This window comes from Sinohyriopsis cumingii, chromosome 2 (assembly GCF_028554795.1).
Source record: "Sinohyriopsis cumingii isolate HCF-2022 chromosome 2, ASM2855479v2, whole genome shotgun sequence".
Classification (NCBI taxonomy): domain Eukaryota; kingdom Metazoa; phylum Mollusca; class Bivalvia; order Unionida; family Unionidae; genus Sinohyriopsis; species Sinohyriopsis cumingii.
In genome coordinates this window covers 95,751,814-95,776,560 of record NC_142962.1, presented here as the reverse complement: position 1 = coordinate 95,776,560, position 24,747 = coordinate 95,751,814, and the positions used below count along the sequence as shown (strand labels likewise).

General features: G+C 34.9%; 1 protein-coding gene across 1 annotated transcript in view; it reads right to left on the bottom strand.

The window, feature by feature from the left end:
• The window catches only part of LOC149805417 (protein phosphatase 1 regulatory subunit 21-like), an 87,074-nt gene that overhangs the window by 23,709 nt on the left and 38,618 nt on the right, over positions 1-24,747 (bottom strand). The window contains exons 11-17 of the mRNA XM_089949980.1: positions 23,157-23,293; positions 19,271-19,363; positions 10,135-10,262; positions 7,792-7,959; positions 5,589-5,681; positions 3,471-3,572; positions 119-259 (exon numbers count right to left, since the gene is read on the bottom strand). Of these exons, the coding sequence (XP_089806106.1) occupies positions 119-259; positions 3,471-3,572; positions 5,589-5,681; positions 7,792-7,959; positions 10,135-10,262; positions 19,271-19,363; positions 23,157-23,293 (862 nt within the window). The remainder of the gene's footprint in view (positions 1-118; positions 260-3,470; positions 3,573-5,588; positions 5,682-7,791; positions 7,960-10,134; positions 10,263-19,270; positions 19,364-23,156; positions 23,294-24,747) is intronic.

The window sequence follows — 24,747 nt, the reverse complement described above, 5'->3', positions numbered from 1 at the left end:
TTGAGGAAAAAAATCATTTAATTACGTGTTTCATCTTGTAAAAAGATGCATACCTATTTCATGTATATAAACTTTAAAGCACCTCAAGAAAACAGACAACTTGTCTGTTAGGTCTCACCATTGTGCCGTCCAAGATCATATTTGAACCTGTGTCTTTCCTGTGAGTTTTTGGTACATCCCTTATCATGTTAGCCTCAATAGAATTGACACTGCTATTTTGTGACTGTGACTCTAAATCTCTTTCAAGCTTCTTGGATTTCTGAGGAGAAAGATATGAAAAATACATGAAAAACAAGTCTTCATCATGATTCCTGATTTAATAATGTATTACAATAAAAGACTTAACCACATTCTGTATATCAAATTGCAGGAATGTCAGATGTGGTACTATTCACAAGATAAAAAGTGTGTGGGGTCTGTGGGCAAGCTTAACAACAAATTTAAAGCTATATTGAAGTACAAATCAAGCTGGTTACCTGATAAATACATGTCATATGTTTATGAAAGATGAGGAAAAATGGATATTTATTTTTTACAATTTAATTCAACTGCAAAATTTCATCACAGCTCTGTCCTAATTTAATGACTCAATATGATGATATAGAAATAAGTGAAAAATTGCAAAATATTAAAACTCTGCAATCCAATAAAAATTTGAAATATCTGAGAAATCACATTATGCACCTTTCTAAGCACATATAACATAGAAATCCATGAAAATATCCAACATAATATATGGGTTATGAAAACACTGTATTATCTGTTATGAAATAACATTCCATACTAAACTGATATATTAATGTGTTATCTGTCACCATGTCAGATTCAAATAATAGTTTCATAAATAAAGAAAAAGCTTTTGCTGCATTTCTGTTCTCCTGATTACAACTACTAATCACTATTCCACACAGGAAATTGAACACATAAGCACAATGTGATAGCTAAATGTTTCAAACATAAGTAAGTACTGAACTAACAATCAGCAAATCTATTCCATCTTCTCAAAGTCTAATTTTATTAATCACATCCATCTAAAGTGTCACTTTTTCAATCATAGAGATATTCCACCTTGCGTGAATTTACTTCAAGGACAAATTTGTCCTTCAAATTTGTTATTACTGTATTAATTCTCATTAAATCTAAGCTGCTGTACCCATCTTCAAAGTTGTGGTTGGCAGAACCATTATGGCACCGTATGAATGAGATGAAGTCTCCTACTATGCAAATGTATTACTAACTGATGCATATGCTTCTTACATGCAAAGGTTAAATGGCATTAAGGATTATACAGGACTGCTTGGTTGTATAAACTAAAACCAGGATGCATACAATTTTGTCTTATTCATTTGTGTTTGGTTATTATTATTTATATTTCTTGCATGGTGATATTTTCTGCAGGCCTTTTGGCATTTCATTCCAAACCATTGTTATTTTATTACAACTGGATTACTAATATTTATTACAGAACATTCTTGAGCAGTGTCATTAATCGATGAATGTAGACTGTTGATATCATGATACATGGATTACATACTATTATGCGCATCCAGAATCTTCTTTGCTATCTCTTTTAGTTTACCAGCATCCATATTTTTAATAAAATCAATCTTTCTTTCGTCTTGCTATCGTGGTTTTTGTGATAATATAATATTGTAAAGAAGGAATATTTTGTAAGTTATGTGGTAAAAATAAAAACTAGTAATTAACATGGCGTTTCCAATGGTAAAAAGTGGATGAAGTTCATGAATGCAGAAATTATCATATTTCATAGTGCTGAACAACAAAATAGCCAATAAAAGATGTATTTAATATAGAACCAACATTTGTACTGTCGCCACATCTTCCATTTTAGATACTAAGATTATTATTCCTACATATGTCTATAACTATTTTCCTAATCTAGTGTGTTACTAGTTTCTAAGTCAATTAGTCACCAAGAATTTTTAGTGTCAATGAAATACTCGTAATCTGCACCAAAATTAAAAGTGCCTGATCTCATGAATTCTGTTATTAAAATGCATATTTATTAGAAGTACATATGATATTAACTTAGCGTGCAAATATATCAATTTCATCTGCAGTATAAAACCTTGAATCTGATTGAGGAACATAGACAACTCCAAGATAAACATCATCAGTTTCAATACCAGTTTTATCGAACTTAAACCAAAGTATGTAATCCAAGTGAGACTGAATGACAGTTACAAAGGAGTGAGATTGAATGACAGTTACAAAGGAGTGAAATTGAATGACAGTTACAGAGGAGAGATATCATCCTTTTAACTACATCACACTTAGTCATTAAATATGGAGTAAGGCTATGAACATTCTGCCAACCCAAAAAACAGGAGATCCCCCATGGGACAATGCCCAATTATGTCAGGCTGATGTTGCTATATGCCAAGCATCACACTTAGTCATTAAATATGGAGTAAGGCTATGAACATTTTGCCAACCCAAAATACAGCAGATCCCCCTTGTGACCATGCCCAATGATGTCAGGGTATTGTTGCTATATGCCAAACTTAAATTAGAACAGGGCCACACCATATTAGCTCTAACTAAGAAATCTGAAGCAAAATTAACTTTTTCTTCTTGTGATACTGCACATATCACCGGTTATAATGGCTTGGAGGCTTTATACCAGCCTACATTCCTCAGATTGCTTTTATTTTACTTATTTATAAATATTATTGCACACTATGTTTATTAAGATGGATATTAACTAAGGCATAATATGCATTCAAAATCTACACTTTTGTACGTTATAAATCAATTTTTCCTGGCACAAATTTTTTAGAAAATCCACACAATCTCTATTGAAATCTTGAATATATAGGTGACTATTTTCAAAAAAGAAATTTAGAAATTGATAAGTTCATTTAAAAATAAAAAATATAAAAATATTAAAATTGCTATGTTTCTTTTATTTACAAATACAATTTAAAAAAATGGACAAGAGACTGATTATGGATACAAACATTCTCTCACACATTATGATGATCATGTTGAGTTCAATAGCTATACATGACAATAACAGAAAGTGCCAGATGTCTATTACAAACCCTCTCTGTGAAAATAAAAAATCTATGTCAGAAAAGTTGATTTCTCCTGAACTAATGGATTGTTTGTGACAAAATTTTACAGATGCAAAATAATTAATTCTATCCATCAAGTACATGAAGCACATATGATACATTAAAAGTTTAATTTCTGAAATAAATATTTGCATATGATATAATACAAAGTTAATTTATTCATTTTAAATGCTATGCATTCTAGTCAGAATGCATTAACTGTAATACTGTAACACAGCAAATTTTTATTTCTCATCAACTTCAATGCTTTTTTTGTTGTCATTACATGAAATTTATACCAAATCCTATTTTATAATTATGTTTAAAAACCTTTGCTTTTGATTAAACACATGAAGAATTTTTATATCAATGTTTAAATAATAATTCACTTACCTGACACTCATTCTCATACTTTATCTTTAAAAGCTGAGCTTCCAACAACCAGTGTTCTTTTTCCTGCTCTAACTTGCTTACTCTCTGTTGGAAGCCAGAGATCTGCAAAACATGGATACTGTCCATTATGCCATACATGTTTATAGCAAAACACAGATACATTATTACTATATATACTCACTTATAAAATGAATGCAACTGCAAACTGCACAGACTAAGATCTGCCATCATATAATGCACCAGAAGATCTGGGTCTGTGCAGTTTGTTAGCAGTAATTAGTAGAACAAACAAGATGACCCTGATTTGCAGGTGCATCATGTTATGAAAGATCATGATCTTTGGATTTTTTTAGTATGTTTTGACTGGAATTGTGAGTATATATGGCTATATGCCATGATACACGTATTATACTTATCTGTACTAATTTTATTCTAAAAATAGCCACAATGAATTTGTACCTTAATACTGACAGCTATATGATTTCAGTATGACATATTTACAGGAAATTGCAAAATTAGTGCATCAGGACAGATATATGTATATGCCTAAATTATATATAGTACAAATTTTGCACAAATAATCAACCTCAGCACCAATTACTTGTTTCCCAGATAATTAAAAATACAGGTCAATGATTCTAAATGCTCTTTGGAGATATAATGCAACTTATAAAATTTTGGAGACATTAAAAAATAATTACTTTTCTCATTGTCTAGATAACGTTTGTGCAAATAAAAAATATAATTTCTACCAAGTAGCTTTTTTTTCTCCTGGAAATTGTAAATCTCTATTGCAGTGGTTTCCAACCGTTTTGGCTGCAACCCTAAAAATAGTTAGTTCTTCTGAGCCTCATGACCCCATTTCCAAATTTTGATCAGTTTTGCCACCCTCAAAAAATATCGTGGCAACCCTCCAGAATCTCTTTTGACCTGATTTGGGTTGCAACCTGCAGGTTGGGAAACACTGCTCTAATTTGGATTGCATTGCCCAAAATGCTGGTCAAAAGCAGGCTAAGTAAACCAAGTCCTCACTTTTATGTTCTACCAATGTTTGGCATAGCACTAACTTGAAAAGTATGAAACAACTAAATATCATGGAAAAGTGACTATTGTGTTGGTCCAGTGGATTAAATTTATTGGCCCAAGGATTAAACATCTACGGACAAGTGTAAACATATCAACTTCTGAATTAAATTTACCAGCATAAGATTAAACACCTGTGGACAAGTGTAAACAAAGCTATCTTAACACCTGGATTAATTTACTAGATAGAAGGACTGAACATCTGTTGACACTCTTACACACTGCAATGTAAACGTTTGAATTAAAATTACCAACTTTAGGTTTAAACATCTGTGGACAAGTGTAAATACTGCCATGTCAACTTGTGGATTAAAAATTACTAGCTTAAAAATTAAACATCTGTTGCCAACTATACACACTGTCATGTCAAACAAATTTGCTATTTAATAAGATCTGGAATGTACCAATATGACATTCCCCACACTATCAATTCATTTTACTCCATCCATAGTACTCAATGCATATACATGTAGAAACTTTGCTGACTCTTCCGTACTAAAGAAAAGTTGTAGGTCTTTCTTTTGCTTTGTCTTTTCTTTACTTACACTAATGTATGTGCCCTATTTGTCAAGAGTGTCTGAAAACTGAATTTTACCTGTCACATTAAAAATAGTAAGAAAGAGGAATTGTTGTTGTAGTTGTTTTTTTTTTGGGATTTAATGCCTTTTCTAGCACTGGACAGGCTGTACATGGTGATCAGATCAGTATAACGGGTGAAGGAAGGACCCTGGAAAGCCCAGTAATTTTGGGTGGTATAATCATTAAATAGGTTGGATGATACTTAATGGCACTTTCAGCACTGTATTTGGCTATATAAAGCCAAGGATATGGGAGGTATGCGTCTTTCCCAACGACACACTCAGACAACTATTATGATGTTCTAACAGCAGAGCTATCATGGAATCAGGACAAAATCATTGAAAAAGGCTTTGACAAGTTGAGTCAAAGTGCAATAAACTAAAAGAACAATACTTCAATATTCATTAGGTCACAAACATTAAAAGAAAGAAAGAAAGAAAGAGAGAGAGAGAGCACCTGTTTTGCTAGGCCTTCCTTGCTTTCTGCTGAGCTCAACAAAATCTTTCTGTTTTGAGCAGCAACTTTATAAGGAACTGACTCTGGGCATGACTGAAATATACAAATAGGAATAAGCCATTTTGACAAGTTTCCTGTCATCACTAAGTATTGAGTTTACACTTTCTGGTAAGAAATGAGTCTGATTCAGGTTCAAGCTACTAAGTTACAAAATTTAGCAGATTTTTTAATTTAAGAAATTCTGTATTATTAATGATTAATTGCCAAATGGGTATTGACAAATGTACAAAAACCTCATAACTATTATGTATTGTCAAAGGAGAAAATGACAAAACTTCACACACAGCAACAAAAGAAACTGAACTCTGGATTAATGCTAAAGCAAACGCTTTACCATTAAGCTGATATGTAGCTTCTTCAAAACTCTGAACAAGGATTTTAAATTCATAGCATGTTTTTTTTAGATATAAGCAATTTTTGAGTTGAATTTAAAAAACACTCACTGACAAATAATTTACGTCTATGGTATCATTTATTTTTGTGGGTCTCAATTTTTGTGCTTTTCACAAAATGACATTTATGTGATTACTTAAATTTGTGTTTCTGACTGTCAAAGTCTGTATGTTTGTAGGTATTTAGTTCTGTGTATTAACATGGATATCCACATGAATTTTTGGGGGAGGGAAAGCCAAAATCAAAGGGATATACTTGTATATTGCACAATGGATTTTTAAAAATCATGGGGGTGGGCACAAAAATCAGGGAGGTGGATTAACTTGTACAAATACCTGAAACAAAAATTAGAAAACAACAAAACTATGAGGAAAGCAAACTGGGTCACTGCAATGGTTATAAAATTAAACACCTGTTAAGATAAATCATTTACAATCAACACCAAAATGAGCTGATGCAGCCAACAACAATAAGCTACAAACCAGTTAATAAAGTACATGTGTATGATCTCTTCCTTAAAACATCGTCAATACAGTTGCATCATCAATTACCCTCTGATGACCATGGCATTAACAAAGTGGCTTAAGAGTAGTACAAATCAACTTAGATCCTCTTCAGTTTGGATAATGTATCATTGCAGAAGTGAAGCAAACATGTGACTAGCTGCCACTTGCTCAATGTAATTAGCAAGCAGTGTCTATATTTGATGCATTCAAAGTCCATCAAAGTGCAAAGATGCTAACTCAAGTCTAAATTTAAAAACAATGGAATAACTCCTTTATCTGAACCTACCCCATGTATAAACTAACTTCAATCACTAGACTTTACATAAAACATCACTAATGAAGCAGGCTGGTATTGAATGGACAATTGTGGCTCACAAAAAGGAGTGAAACATTGAATACTCACTTTAAGAATACTGGACTTGTCTAACTTAATAATTTCAGAATTATTTACCCAACAAATATTTGTGTACCAGCCAATGTGAGTAATGCAAGATCAGTGAAGTGTGAAATTCGATATTCTGCAGTTATTAGCATAAACTGAGTGTTTCATTTGTGCCTCAAGCAATAGTTTTAGTATTTTACAATTATGCTGTTCATTGAGATTAAACACACATGGAGAAAATGAGACATGCTTATAGGAGGATATACATTTTTTGACAACAGTTTCACTTGAATAAAGAATCAATATGAATAAGTACTGAATCAAATTTCATTTCCTATTCTTTCTTTCATTTTCAGTAACAACAGCATTTGAATACCTTATGCTTTTTTCTCATTTCTCTCCATCGTACTTATCGCACAACATATCCATTTAAGGCAGTAATTGGAAATCACTTCTACGAGACTAAATATACATGTGCACCGAGAAATATAAAATGCTTTATAATTCTTTTTCTAAAATGTGAAAGTAAAAGACATGTGTAAAAACTTATTATTTTTAACCTGATAACAAAAACAATTTGATTTATTAAATAGCCTTCTTGATCTCTAGGAACAAAACGCAGTGACAAAAGAAGAGGGGAGGGCTTGTTGATCATTCTTTATCATTTGTGCTTTTTCATTGCATTTTCAAATTTGTGGTTCAGGGCAACAAGAGAATTTACAAAAAATTGGTACCCAATGACAATTAGTTATACTTTACTACAGTATACATTTTTCATTGCAGGTTTTTTGTTCTTTTTTCTTTGTGGCTCTTCCTAAAAAGAAAAACCTCTCAAAAGCAAATTATAATTAACTGAACTTACTCTAGACAAAGTCTTCATATAGCTGGCTGCTTTTTGTCGGAACTGCACAACAGCAGGATTAGATCTGGGTCCATCAGGTATGGAGTCATTACCAATACTGCTTCCTCTTGTTCTATAGCCTGCCAACTGACTGAAGAAATCCAGGTTACCCAATAAAAAGGCTGAAAACTGATCAGTACCTTTTATTAGATTTGAATGTGTGGATATTTCATGCACTAAATAACAATAAAATGTGGACTAGGTGGGATGGAAATGAAGTTAGTTTAAACAATAATGTATTAATCATCATTATAAAATACATCAGTTTTCAATAAAGACATGACATACAGAGGACTAAACAACAGGCAAATTTGCATATTTTGAGTTCTCTCCTTGATGATATCATTTACAAGCATGATCATTTTTGCTATTTCACACTGAAAATGAAGGGACTGAAGTGGTCTTTACAGCTAGTAATTGGTTTAGACATTACATGTGGTCCATGTGTGCCTGAAATTGCCCACCTAGCTCGCATTTGTGTAAAAGCCTTTGACCTGGTGAGGTAACAAAAGATTCAGTATATATATTAAATATATATACGCTATGTTGTGCTAATAAATTGTGTTAAACTGAAAACAACAACACTTTAGATGTTGTTTGTAAGTGCTGTTGAATCAGTGTAGCATTACTCAAGTGTTTCTGCCAAATTATTTCTGGGTTGGTCCTTCCTTTTCATCTCACCCATGCCAAACTATGGATGATTTTTACTCTGTGGCTAAATGCTATCATGGACCACCTTAAACCCCTTTATTACTTATAACACCTAAAATAAAACCATCCGGCATTCAGCCTTAAACTCTCCAGATTACAACAATAAGATAATCTATTACAAGCTTATTTATGTCAGCCTTAATCCGTTTACTCTGTCATGAATCATTACTTCGGTTGCAATGACTGACCGAACATTTCCAGCCAACAGTAGATTGGTTCTGGCTGGTTTCTGTAATGTATGGATAGAATGAGTAAAAATACTGTTTTTTTAAGTCTTTTATTGTTTTTCAATTTTTAAAAACATTGGTTAATTTTCAAAAGTGTTAGTCTAAAACTATAAAACAATATGTAGAGTAGATGGCTTAAAAATGGTATTTTTGTCCTAGACAAGTTTGGCCATGTGAAAACCCAGGAAAGATTCCCTTCGAGAATAATGTGGATAAGTGTGATCTGGATATGACAAAGCTGGACCACAAGTCAGAGATTACCTTGTTGTGGCCAGGGGCCCCGCGTGGCCGAGTGGTCTAAAGCGCTCTCCATTACGGAGCACTGCCATCTCACCTCTGTCTGCGTGGGTTCGAGTCTCAGAATCGGCCAATGTGGGTATGTGAGAAAGCCTACCATTAGCTTTTCGTGGGTTGGTGGTTCTTTCCAGGGGTTTTCCGGGTTCTTCCTCCACCATTAATACTGATCGCCATGTATAGCCTATCATATGCTGAAAAATGGCGTTTAACCCTAAAACAACAATAACAACAACAACAACCTTGCTGTGGCCAAAATCAACTCTTCCATGAAGTCTGAATATGTCTGAGATCATGGAACAATATACTCTGATTGTGATAGGGTCCAAGTTCTTGTCTTCAGTGAGAAGGAGAAAGAAGTCTGAATACAGGGAATGTGCGCTGAGAGTGGTGTGATACCACTTATTAACAATGCATGATTTCCTCTTGTATGTCCTCAAAGTGGGGATCTTCAGCTGCTGCAATCCTCTCCAAGATGGAAGCCCCAAACTCCTTTTCAATCAGGACATTCCTGAAATGAGCCAGGATACTGGGAGTGCCCATGAGGATATTTCCCTACTTTGAGGCAAAGGTCTGGTGATCACTGCCTAATACAGAGGTATGTCACCACAAGCAAATATTATCAGGACTGTGTTATATGTATATGTTCCACCCACATGTGGAATGCATTAAGAATGACTTTCGTTTCCATGAGACTAATATGAGGAGCCTTCTTTTGAAGAATTCATACAGCACTGACCACTGAACGTCCAGTAGTTAACCGGCATTGTAACAGACCCACTCCTGCAATGAACAGGCCGATGAGCTGTATGAAAGTTTCTCATCTAAAAAAAATGTCTTGCTTGATGCTCTCTCTCTCTCTGATGTATCAACTATACTGTCAGTGCATTTGGGAGAAATAAATCAAGTTAAAATGTGTTAAGAATTCTATATCTAGGTAGAGAAATGCTGAGAAGGGATAAAGTCTGACTTCTCCACACTGACTATTCACTCTGAACTACCAATGAAGAAAGTAAGAGTATTCAAATCATGAATATAAAAAAAACAATACTTGTGGATACCACAAACTTACCTTCCCTGTGCATGTGACAAGAGATATAAGTGATGAGACAACACATTCATCTGTGGTCTTCAGCTTTTGAGTGGCTGTTGGAAGTTGATGTTCCAAGGAAACTTTGGAGTTGTAATGCTTGGAAACTTCTGCAAGACAAACATATTGCATTGATGTGCATTAAAATCTAAGTAACAAACAATGTTTCCAATATATCAGTTTTCTATAATTACCATTCCAGATTATGCATCATTTGATAGCCACTTCAGCAAGAATTATTTGTCATTTTTACATTTCATATTTGTCATTTTTACATTGGGCATGGTCACAAGGGGGATCTAAAATTCTGATCTGCTGTCTGAACTATTCTAAGAACACATGTTCTTCTATACCTGTTGTCCAAGAATCTATTTCCATACATTTTATACTTCCATGCCTGACAAAAATTTTGTTGTGAATAAAATGAAAGACACAGAAAATGAAATGATTACTCCATCTTATTAATTACTTTGTTATTATGTCAATTTAAAACACATGAGCAGGATACAGTTACACTAAATATCTTCAATTTGTTTCCTTCAAAATCTCTGGATAACCTTTTTACTGCATGGGCTGTAACAATTAATTTTCACAGACAGCAGTTGCATTTAAACACACATGGTACCCAGGGAAGGCACTTTTGTGAATAAATATAACAGGGTACTCTGATTACCCAAATAGTTGATATGGAAATCATACAGAATTTCTAAATTGCATCTATGGATGACTATTCCACAATAACATAGCCTTCCCCTGGATTCAAATACATTTTAGTGGAACATATGGTTATGTGCAGAAATCAAGGATAAAATGCAGTCATAAAATCTTGATTACTTTAGAGCAGAGTCTCTTTTAATTTAGAGGAAAATTTGAGGATTCACTCAAAGATAAGGAATTCCTCAATTAATTTTTTAAGAGTAAAAAGACTGGCATCTTTACAATTTGAAAAGAATGGTTTTATGTCATATTTTTTCTTACCTCCACCCATGATGAAAACCTTAATATTGTCTGAAGCATCTTAAGATAATGTAATGTTCTCAATTTGAGAAAAAAGGTTAGTACTGTAATTGAGTGAAACTGGGGCACGGCTATCTTCGCTAGCCAAAGTTCTGATGTGTTAAGCCTATCTACACCTTGGTGGATCAAACAGATATTTCAGAGCTTTGTCCTGGTGACAACTATTAGGTTTCATGAGTTGTTTCCCTTAGTATGTAATGCCAACTAACCAGTAGCGTGTAGCAGTGTTGTGTTGTACGTCTGCTGAAAATGGTTGAGGCTATTTACTTCAAAAGGATACATTGTAAGTTTAACATCGAAAATGTGACTATATACCAGAGAAGCCATTATGTGTGTATTTGAGGGAAAGGATACACTTGTACAAACATGGACTGGCAATGTAAAATTGTTTTTTAAGAGTCTATTCCAGTTTTGTGCCCCACTTGTCTCGATCTTGTAGGAACAGTGTTCAAATCTGAACAACCTGAATGAAATTCACAGACCCAAAGCACCGAAATATCTGAACGATCAGCCAAGGTGTAGAGAGGCTTAACATATTGGAACCCTGGCTAGCGAAGACAGGGGCAAGATCTGTTGAACTCATGCTCAAATGAAAAGTATCAACTAAAACGTTAACAAAATTGTTGGCAATGATTCTGATGTACAGAAATTGGCCAGTATGTCTTGCTTTCAACTTACAAAGGCTCTGCAATATTCAAGTTTATGGATGATTGTTATGGAGTAAAATATACTTCCTTGAAAATGCTAACCCAATGTCGTGATAAATTGGGTGTACATTCACTCCTTTAAATATCCAGCCCTTTTAAGCCTGTTTTTAACATAAAAGTCCTAAATACTGTCTGCCTACCAAGAAGGATGTCAGATAAGAGTAATCTCTCCTGTTATAGGGGATTGGTGCTAAATCCCATCAAGACTTCAGTTACTATTGGAGCAGATATGCATGATATTCAGGTTTTAAAATTTAACTGTTGGGATGCTGGAAAGATTTGCCTAGGTAAGTATTGTTAAAGAAACATATTTTACAAAATAACTGGTTTCTTCTTCAAATACATTACCCAATCGTAGCAAATTAGGAGAACAGGTAAGAGGTGGAGTTACATTCCTTTACTCCAGAGAAGGCTCTATCTCCATTCCTATAATATACATGAAGCAGCTTTAAATTTCATGAGAGATATAAGCTACAATTAGCATGTGCCTTGTAGGGAAAATCCACCTGCAAATCCAGTGGAAGTTGAGTCACTGCATTATTTTGATGTCGATAAATGACTCTGGTCAGTCAAGGAGGTTCCAAACATAGGTTTAAAAAACTGCTATATTCTGCCATGCCAGAATCTACAGTATATTCCACTCTGGATACAGGGCCAAAGTCTTTTGTAGAGACAAATCAAGTTTGCCAGAAGGTTGGAGAGGTCTTTGTTTATAGCTTAAATTCTCCATTCCATGAGGACAATCTGTCTCAGATTGTGGAAGGCTATGGCAGACAGATATGTAAGCAGAAGCCAGGAAACCTTATCAACTGCTGCATAGAAGGCTGAATCTTCTTTGAACAACATTGGATTGATAAAGAAAGATGGTGCTTTTGAGCATGAATTTTCAAAACAGTGATAGGAGAATTTCCTGTGAGGGGTGCAATGATTGTTCTGGTGAAAAACAGTGAACCAACACAAATCTGCTCTTGCTGGGACAGTTATTTACAGACATTCACTGTATGTACCCTGATGGTCTGGAGCTTGTACCGGATGTCTGGAAACAGGTTGTTACCACAGACATGTACCCTGATGGTCTGGAGCTTGTACTGGGTGTCTGGAAACAGGTTGTTACCATAGACATGTACCCTGATGGTCTGGAGCTTGTTGTTGTTGTTGTTGTTGTTGTTGTGGGGTTTAACGCCATTTTTCAGCACATGATAGGCTATACATGGCGGCCAGTATTAATGGTGGAGGAAGAACCCGGGAAAACCCCGGAAAGAACCACTGATCCACAAGAAGCTACTGGCAAGCTTTCTCACATACCCACATTGGCTGAATCTTAGACTCGAACCGCTGCAGACAGAGGTGAGATGGCAGTGATCCGTAATGAAGAGCGCTTTAGACCACTCGGCCACTCGGGGCCCCCATCTGGAGCTTGTACTGGGTATCTGGAAACAGGTTGTTAATATAGACATGTACTCTGATGGTCTGGAGCTCGTACCGGGGCTCTGGAAACAGGATGTTACCATAGACATGTACCCTGATGGTCTGGAGCTTGTACAGAGTGTCTGGAAACAGGTTGTTACCATAGACATGTACCCTGATGGTCTGGAGCTTGTACCGGGTGTCTGGAAACAGGTTGTTACCATAGACATGTATCCTGAAGGTCTAGAGCTTGTACCAGGTGTCTGGAAACAGGTTGTTACCATAGCTGATAGTGGGTTATGTCAGAGCCGAGACTGATGATGGAACTGTACACTGCAAGTCATGCTTGGCATCCTGCTGGGACTGACATTGTTGGGTGACAGGAAAAATCTGTGTCTTCTAGCTGGGAATCAGGATGAGAGATTTTGGTCTGTTCAAATCAAAATTGGCTGGTAGGTCTGACAGATCTTAATTTTTGTTGTTGTTGTTCTAGGGTTTTATGCCATTTTTCAGCACAAGATAGGCTATACATGGTGGCCAGTATTAATGGTGGAGGAAGAACCTGGGAAAACCCAAAAAAGAACCAATGATTCATGAGAACTACTGGCAAGCTTTCTGATATACCCACATTGGCCAAACCCGAAACTCAAACTCATGCATACAGAACAGATCTTTGTCATGGCTAATATCTCTTCTGCCATGGTGCCTAAATGTGTCAGACATCTTAAAGCAGTAGCACTTGATGGTAACTGGTGCCAACTTTTTCTCCTTGTCACAAAAAGGTTGATTACTAACACCCCCACACAAACAATTAACCATGACACTAACTGTCCAGCAGCACATGGCTGTTTAGCTGTTACAGCATTTACATGTCTTACACTGGACTAGATTTTGGGCTCCCGCAGTGCCCAAGACAAACAAATATAAACTTTTTAATGACGCTAACAAAGGAAAGAGGCTACTCATAGGAAAATGAAAAACTGTCTGTTACCAAGTTTTTATTAATTAAGAACAAGTAAAACTTATTTTACAATAATCTTGAATTCCAGAAAAGAGTAATGCATATAATTATGTTTAACCTGCATAAAACGAAACTTGCATGACAAAATAAATTTGTTCCAATCACTGATAACTATGGAAAATGCAACACTATATCAGATTTCATTCTCTCAATCAGAAATATGTCATGAATCAATGGCTGATGAGACTGCAAACTCCACTGGCATTGCTCTGGAAGAAGTTTATAAATATGTATACATAGATGATGAAGCTACAGTAAAATGGCTGAATGTATTAAAAGGATGGAACTGTTTGTGATAAGTGTCACCAGTGCTGAGCATATGTGTAAAAACATCAAGCGTTTCTTTTAATCTGTCATCAAAAAAAGTGGGTTCACATGTTACTTTGGGCTGAAACTTATGCCCAACGTAACACTTTTTGTTTTACTTAACTGGGGTTGATAAGCGGGGAAAAATCAGCATAACAAAGAAGGATTGTGGGGGGGGGCCTGTACAAAAATTTCGACATAAACGGGTTCTTGAGATAACTGAGGTCAAGATAAGTGGGTTTGACTGTACTGCAGCAAGATTTGTTTAGCACCTAAATGTACACTGTATTAACACTTGCAAAAATAGAGAGCAGAACAATGACATGCACAGTGAAATCAATCAAGCATCATGTTAAACTTGATGTGAAGAGGATGCTAATGATAAAAAAAAATTTGAATGGGATTTACATGCATGAACAATTGTCTGACAGAATTCAAAGTCAAGGTTAAGTAGTCATTAAACTGACTTAAGTACTATGGGCTCTAGAGCAGGCCATTAAAATAGAGCTGACACATTTATCATATGACAAAGTTAGATAAATGAAGTGTGAAATATCTGTCTACCATGACAATAGAGTGAAAAATTGAAATATCACTGGACTATACTTCCCTGTGTTGGAAAACTCCCAGAAACTGGTCAAATAGGAAAAAGGCATAAGAGGACATTGTTTTTTTTTGTAAGGCATAAAAAAGGAGCATGCTTCCTAGCATATGAGGAAGAAGCAACTGAAGTATTGACAGGATTTGGCAAGGATACCTCAATCTAAGGGAAGATCACTCTTGTCTGTTTTCCATCAAGGTGGGCAGATGCCTTTTATCACTTCTGCTGCCAAACACAAGCTTGGTACGACTGGATATGCATGGGAGTGGATGTGCTCTAATGTATTATGACTAAGTTATGCATTTGAAGAAGAAATGTTGGAGTACTGAAATTTGTGAGAACACAAATTACAATTTTTTAAAACCTATTTATGGGTCTTAGCAATCCCAAATCATTTAAAAATGTACAGAATGGCGTGCATTTTCTTGCACTACTCTTTGCTGAATAATTATCCACATGTAAGGGTCATTACATGGGGACAAGTACCATGTCACTAATTTTCCAAAATATAACAGCTTAAATGAGTGTTTAAAATTTGTATAGGCCTAAAGACCATGGGCTACTCTTATTAAACATACGTTGTGAAGTATTTCCATACGACACAATTACTGATATCAAATCAGTTTGTTGCAGCAGAAATTTATGTCAGATTGTAATTGCTAGATTTCCCAAGGCATTGTACGCATTTCACTGGCTATATTATTTTCTGTTAGAAGACTGTTATTACAATTAGCATAAGCCATTTTTCTTTCTTGTCGTTTAATAACGAGACATAAGTCACAACCACTTTATTTAACATCCCAGTACCATTCACTTTATTTAACATCCCAGTACCATTCACTTTATTTAACATCCCAGTACCATTCACTTTATTTAACATCCTAGTACAATTCACTTTATTTAACATCCCAGTACTATTCACTTTATTTAACATCCCAGTACCATTCACTTTATTTAACATCCCAGTACCTTTCACTTTATTTAACATCCCAGTACTATTCACTTTATTTAACATATCAGTACCATTCACTTTATTTAACATCCCAGTACCATTCACTTTATTTAACATATCAGTGCCATTCACTTTATTTAACATCCCAGTACCATTCACTTTATTTAACATATCAGTACCATTCACTTTATTTAACATCCCAGTACCATTCACTTTATTTAACATATCAGTGCCATTCACTTTATTTAACATCCCAGTACCATTCACTTTATTTAACATCCCAGTACCATTCACTTTATTTAACATCCCAGTACTATTCACTTTATTTAACATCCCAGTACAATTCACTTTATTTAACACCCCAGTACCATTCACTTTAGTTAACATCCCAGTACTATTCCCTTCATTTAACATCCCAGTACTATTCACTTTATTTAACATCCCAGTACAATTCACGTTATTTAACATCCCAGTACAATTCACTTTACTTAACATCCCAGTACCATTCACTTTATTTAACATCCCAGTACAATTCACTTTATTGAACATCCCAGTACCATTCACTTTATTTAACATCCCAGTACCATTCACTTTATTTAACATCCCAGTACCATTCACTTTATTTAACATCCCAGTACTATTCACTTTATTTAACATCCCAGTACCATTCACTTTATTTAACATCCCAGTACTATTCACTTTATTTAACATCCCAGTACCATTCACTTTATTTAACATCCCAGTACCATTCACTTTATTTAACATCCCAGTACTATTCACTTTATTTAACACCCCAGTACCATTCACTTTAGTTAACATCCCAGTACTATTCCCTTCATTTAACATCCCAGTACTATTCACTTTATTTAACATCCCAGTACCATTCACTTTATTTAACATCCCAGTACCATTCACTTTATTTAACATCCCAGTACTATTCACTTTATTTAACATCCCAGTACCATTCACTTTATTTAACATCCAAGTACTATTCACTTTATTTAACACCCCAGTACTATTCACTTTATTTAACATCCCAGTACTATTCACTTTATTTAACATCCCAGTACCATTCACTTTATTTAACATCCCAGTACCATTCACTTTATTTAACACCCCAGTACTATTCACTTTATTTAACATCCCAGTACCATTCACTTTATTTAACATCCCAGTACTATTCACTTTATTTAACATCCCAGTACCATTCACTTTATTTAACATCCCAGTACTATTCACTTTATTAAACACCCCAGTACTATTCACTTTATTTAACATCACAGTACAATTCACTTTATTTAACATCCCAGTACCATTCACTTTATTAAACACCCCAGTACTATTCTCTTTATTTAACATCCCAGTACAATTCACTTTATTTAACATCCCATTACCATTCACTTTATTTAACATCCCAGTACTATTCACTTTATTTAACATCCCAGTACAATTCACTTTATTTAACATCCTGGTACTATTCACTTTATTTAACACCCCAGTACTATTCACTTTATTTAACATCCCAGTACAATTCACTTTATTTAACATCACAGTACCATTCACTTTATTTAACATCCCTGAGTTATAGCAATACCATTCACTTTATTTAACATCCCAGTACAATTCACTTTATTTAACATCCCAGTACTATTCACTTTATTTAACATCCCAGTACAATTCACTTTATTTAACATCCCGGTACTATTCACTTTATTTAACACCCCAGTACTATTCACTTTATTTAACATCCCAGTACAATTCACTTTATTTAACATCACAGTACCATTCACTTTATTTAACATCCCTGAGTTATAGCAGTACCATTCACTTTATTTAACATCCCAGTACAATTCACTTATTTAACATCCCAGTACTATTCACTTTATTTAACATCCCAGTACCATTCACTTTATTTAACATCCCAGTACCATTCACTTTATTTAACATCCCTGAGTTATAGCAGTACTATTCACTTTATTTAACATCCCAGTACTATTCACTTTATTTAACATCCCAGTACTATTCACTTTTCACTTTATTTAACATCCCAGTACCATTCACTTTATTTAACATCCCAGTACCATTCACTTTATTTAACATCCAAGTACCATTCACTTTATTTAGCATCCCAGTACCATTCACTTTATTTAACATCCCTGAGTTATAGCAGTACCATTCACTTTATTTAACATCCCTGAGTTATAGCAGTACCATTCACTTTATTTAGCATCCCAGTACCATTCACTTTATTTAACATCCCTGAGTTATAGCAGTACCATTCACTCTGCTGACAAGTGACATCATAAAGATGAGGTCATAATGTACTGATTATGTAATTTCAAGATGTGCAGATATTTTAAATACAGTATTTCTCTCATGATAAGACCACGGTGTCAGCCTAATAAATCTGTCAAAAACTGGTGGGTTGGCAAATTTGCAGACTATGAAATCTTTAGTAAGTGTTTGTCAAAGTCTTTTAAATTATTAGAATGGGAGATAACCGTGCCTACTCTTTTGCATATGTTTTTCAATAAAATCAAATTTTCTACTAAAAATACCAACACATAACAACACAGGCATTTTGGATTTAAAGTTAAAATTTCATTAATATTAAATGGAAGGAAGTAGATTTCTAACATTCTGACTCTGTACATATTATATAATGAAACCTACTAAGGTGCATAACAATTTGGATCAAGGTTGGAATTGTGTACGTTTGCTTTTGTCACAATTCACAAATACAGTATTTCTCCCATGATAACAACAGTGGGCCAGCCTAATAAAATTATCAAAAAAGTAAAGATGGTATAATTATAAGAATAGGATATTCTTAGTAAATATTGGCCAAAATGTGGCAAAGAGAGCAGTTGATTTACCATCAAGCAATGGATAAATATGGTAGCATGCATGCAAGATTGGAAAGTAGCCTGTTGAAGTTTTGAATGTGCCAGTAATCTGAAATTGCAGATTAGTGGAACAAACTGTTGATTGTTGAATGGTCATTGAGTGCAAACCTCACAGTAACTCTCTTATGCATTAAAGAAGCAAAACTGGATTTTAATTAAATCCATAGTTCTTCTATCCTCTACCACATCAGAGTTGTCTACCTTTAACTGCATCAGTAAGGTCCCTTACAGAGACTGACAACATAGAGAAAAGCCTGGGATGATTGACAGCTGGATGGCAGCAACTGGGGGAACCTGAATAAAAAATTTGAAGTGTTATATTATCACAGCTAAACAGAACTGAATAATTCTGAGTCTGACATACTGGAAAATATGGTCTCTAAATATTTGTATGTAAGAATCTACAAAAAATTAGTGCTAATATTTGTGGCTAAATTTCTGTTTAAAATTAATTATAAGAAAATATGGCATTTTTTTAAATGTTATTTATTACAACAAGAGCCACACAATGGAACTGATGCTCAACTGGCCCAAATAAATTATCAGGAATTAAAACAAGACCATTTCTTCTCTCCAACTACTGAAAGTGGAGTGTGACATGTGTTGAGGAGTTCAAGTTGACTACTCACAGGAGGACAATCACTGGTTTATTTTGGAGTCTTAAAGAACCACAGTCTTCAGCTGGTTATTTGTGTATGAACATTCTCCACAGATAACAACTATTTCTACCCAGAATATATGTTTTGGGCAAAAAATTTCACTTTTAGTGAGCAGATTTCCCGCTATGCAGAGTGATGTCACAGTGAAACCTGAAGCCAACTTGTTGACAGTCATATCACACAAGCACTGTCCAACAACACCTACATCAAACCTGAAGCCAACTTGTTGACAGTCATATCACACAAGCACTGTCCAACAACACCTACATGAAATCTGAAGCCAACTTGTTGACAGTCATATCACACAAGCACTGTCCAACAACACCTACACTGAGGCCTATGATGTAGGTATGCATAATTTAAATATTTTACATCTACTTTTCTGACCACAATATGGAAGAGATATCCTATGCCCACTGACTACTTGCCACCAACAAGATATCCACCAGCAGAGTTTTCATAGCATGTTCCAATGCAGTTTGATGTTACAGAGGAAACACGGTTTACATTTAGCTCCTAAAAGATGCATGACTGGTCACTTTGTATATTCTCTTTACTTATTCTGAGTGCATCAGTCTGACACCCAAACCCAAAACCCTACCAGGGTGGTGAATTTTCCATGTTGAAAAGCATGCACACAGTCGAAGAAGATACATAACATCACAGGCTGTGAGAAATGGTTCCATAAAAACTGTTTGTATATGTGAACTGCTGTATATGAACCACTTGAACTTTCAGAGGTGAGTTTGTATCTGAGGCTTACCAAACTTCAAGACAAGCATGTTTGAGGAGTTTGAAAACAACTCTACATCATGTAGTATACCAAGTCAACCAAATCATCAAATTCATCATTCACCTACAGTATTAACATTGGTCTGCCAACATCTTTATCCTCACCAACTGCTTGTAGGAAGTCAGACACCATATCCAAGAAAAGAATCAAAGTTCTGGGCATCAACTTTCAAAGCATGTGTGCCAAATGAGAATCAATTTGGACCATGCTAGGATATCGCAATCCTGATTTCATACTTGCTAGCCTATGGCTAAACCCTTCCAGTGAAGAGAATGAAGTGTACCGAGACACATATAGATTTGTTGCTAGAAGAGGCAGACCTGAAAGTTCCCATGGTGGTGTGGCTATTAACACTAGATCCAACATAGATGTGACAGAAACAGACATCCATAGTAAATCTAAGTTTGTAGCAACGGCATTGACATGTACCAGAAACCACTCAATTTTGGAAGTATTTACAGATGCACTAAAACAACACAGTCTATGCAGACGAGCTCTGTGCAGCAACTGCTGGCCTCTACTCACGAAACAAGGACTACACAATGTGCACTTGTGGAGAAGCAACTCTAACTGATATTCACTGGTCAGGTGACTCTATCTCAGGACACAACTACCCCATACCTATTAACCAGGCCTTCATTAATGTAGTAAACAACATTCAGTGCAAACAAATCAATATTTTACCAACAAGATACCATAACACACTCAACATCTTCCTGGCAAACCGCCCATCTCATGTCACCATAAGCTCCCCTATACCTGGGATAAGTGACTACAACATACTGATTCACGCTAACATCATTCCAAGCAGATGGAAGCCAGAGAAGAGATTCATTTATATGTGGAGGAAAGCAAATATCTGCACACCAGACACACAGAATTCTCATCTACCTTCCTATTCAACACTTATAAACAATCTTTGGCTGAAATTTAAACAAAAATGTAAACAGGTCATTTCTACCCATGTCCCTTCAAAGATGGCTTAGTAGATTCAGCCAACCATGGAGTAACTGTCAGGTATGTAGACACTCAAGGAGAAAGAGAAGGGCATAAAATACAGTGAGACATACCAATCATACAAAGGAGTGGGATAGATACTGGCATATATAAAAAATACTCAGTCTGCTGAAACGCATACAATGAGTAAATCAGAGGTATGGTCAGTGACACAAGCACCAGAAAGAAATTATACTCTTCATGAAAAGTAAGAAATGTGATGGTTCATTCAGGAAAAGTAGCAATAAGATTTTCAGGAGGGACATTGTGGCAGCCATCTTGGACAAGATTGGTAGCATTTCCATTTCGAACGAACTAACAAGGCATGATACAGAAACCTCATGACCAAGGGACAGAAATTAAAAGATTTTTAAAATGGCCACCACTGGAGCCATATTGAACATCAGAACATTTCTTTAGAAGCTGTGGTAATAAGATTTTCATAATGTCATCCAAGGTATCATTACCATTTAGGTCCATCAAGAGCATGGTAACAATGTGTCTGTAAAGTTTTAAGGTAATCCTCTAAGTAGTTTAGTAGCAGTAGTGACACACTAAGAGTTGGCAGCTGACAGATGAATCCCCATCACATAAGCTCTTATCTATGTGATGAAATGGGTTGCAAATGTGCAGTTAACTCATTAACCCCTGGGCCAAACTGCTAGACATTCCCCTACAGCATATGTGCAGAGAGATCACCTAGAGCATTGTTAGCCTTACCAGTGCCTGTATCCCTGAGACTTGCTGAGAGTACTTGGCTTGCATATTTTTTCAGATGGAGCTTTTTGCAGTAAATGTTATTTTCTTATTTATGTTCCTTTAACTAAACTAAAATTTGGCACAGCAGTTCTCAATAAAATTACATACATAATGGTATAAATTTCATGCTACATGCAGAAATAAAACTCGAGCATAAAGATGAAATAAATGATTTTCTTATCATTATGTTTCTTTTGCCATGAATAATCCATGAAGAATTCACACTGAATAATTAACAACATATGAAATTCATTCCATTTTATGTATACAGAAATTCTACTTGTCGTCTTTCTTGCAAACTTAACCTCGTGTGAATACTCCACCAGAGTCTGTTAAGTAAAAGTCTACTCCCAACCGCTGATCCTCATAATTTTCATAATTTTCCAATTTAAATATTTCCACTGTTTTTGCTGCTATTGAAGTCAAATTTTTCCCCTTTGTTCAGCAATGTTCACTCTATCTATGTAAGCTAAAATTGTATTGGTTAAAATGCCTGCATAATTAGGAAATGGCTTGAAATCAACCAATGGTTTGTGACGATTTAACTTGTCGTGTGGGATACAGGCCTAGACTAATACTGCCACTCAGACTCTGTGCTCGGGAAATAATCTAGGTAAACAGTGCCATATTATCGTGGCACTCAGGAGATGAGGAAGATAAAGTATGACAAGTAATAGTGGCGGCAGGGGTTAATGAGTTAATAATTTATTCAAAAATCAGACAAACAGATGAGAGAAACCTGAATGAATAAATGAAGATAAACAGAGAAATGGACAGGTAAACAGACAGACAGTTAGAATGATAGATACATAGAAAGATACAGAGATGGATTTAAAATTAAACTGCTTAGTTGGCTATAATGCAAACTCTAAAAACTTACTTTGAGCTGCAAGAACACAAATGTGGGAATCAAGTTTATTGAAGACTGAACTTAATTTCTTCAGGGATGCATGCAATTCTAAGTTCTTTGTTTGTAAAGTTGATGTGCAGGAAGACACCTCACATTCTTCCTTGATACTGGAAAATGGAATGTAAAATAGGATATATAATATGTACATGCATAACTGTATCATGCCTAATTACTCGTCTGAAGGTAGTTGTAAAAATAATTATGAAATAATTAAGAATTATTAATCATAAATGACATTTTTTCACAATATCCTTGAATTTTTATACCCAAGTATCAAACTACTAAATTTGCCAGCTAATAAGTCGATGCGAAGTATAAGTCAATGCAGCAAATTTGGCAAATTTTCCATCATTCATCCATATATAAGTTGATGCTGAGTATAAGTCATGGCCAGATAAATACCTCGGATTGTTTTTTTCACTTTGTTCCACACAGCATCATGAATTTTAACCTATCTGTAACTCAATAACCTTTCCAGTTAGGATCAATAAATGTAACTGCAAGTAACTAAATTATTTCACATGAAGTATTTTAAATGTATTATGCATTTTTAGTTACATATAAAGACACTGACCCGAAAATGTATTGAGTTACAGATAGGACAAAACTTGCGATGCTGTGTGGAATTAAATTATAATAATTTCTGGTTTCATAAATATTAAAAGTATCATTGTATATTTCAGATTACCAGCAATAGGGAAATCGCATCATTAAAACTAAAATGCTTCTTCGGGGGGTGGGGGGGGGGTAGATAGAGAAGGATGCATATGTATTCACATTTTTCTTCTAGCACCTTGTGATCAAATAAAATATGGTCCAATATAAGAGAGAGAGAAAGAGCACAAGAGTTCAAGTTCGAGTTCAGATCTTCGTGGGTTTTTGTTGTTGTTTTTTTTTTTTACCTTATTACCAACAAATAAGACTTTTTTAAAAGTGCATGTACTCTTCCTGTACTTAGGTGGCAATTGTTTTTGATCTTTGCTCATGCTAGACATACTTTAAATTGCTCTCAGTTCCATCTGCAAGTTCAAAAATATCACTGGCTGAGAAATTTACACAAGTAACCACCTGGCATTTCCTTTCATTATATGGTACTGTATTCATAATACCCATGGGTAGCTTCATTTCCCTATTGGTAGACTTGCTAATCTGATCTGGTCTGCTGAGTCTTGACCTCAGACAGGTGTTAGCTCAGAATGACTGAATACAGCAGTAGAATATTTAATTAGCATGTAAATACCACTACAAAGCCATGTGAATCTTTTAATAATGGAAGAGGAGGAATTGCTTACCTAGTGGTATTAATTGATAATGGAACATGGTACTGCATTTGTACAAGATCAGTCATCAAGTAAGTGAACAATACAGATTTACAATTGTGAAGACATCTCCATCTGTATGTAGCATTCATTTTATTTGACCATTAGGTGCAAGAAGAAAATTGTGATGGAAAATGTTTTTGTCATGGTTATTGATCTTCTAACTTGTAAATTTAAATGCACATATATGTAAACAAATTTAAACAATGTACATGTCAAATAATGTACATTACTGGTGCATG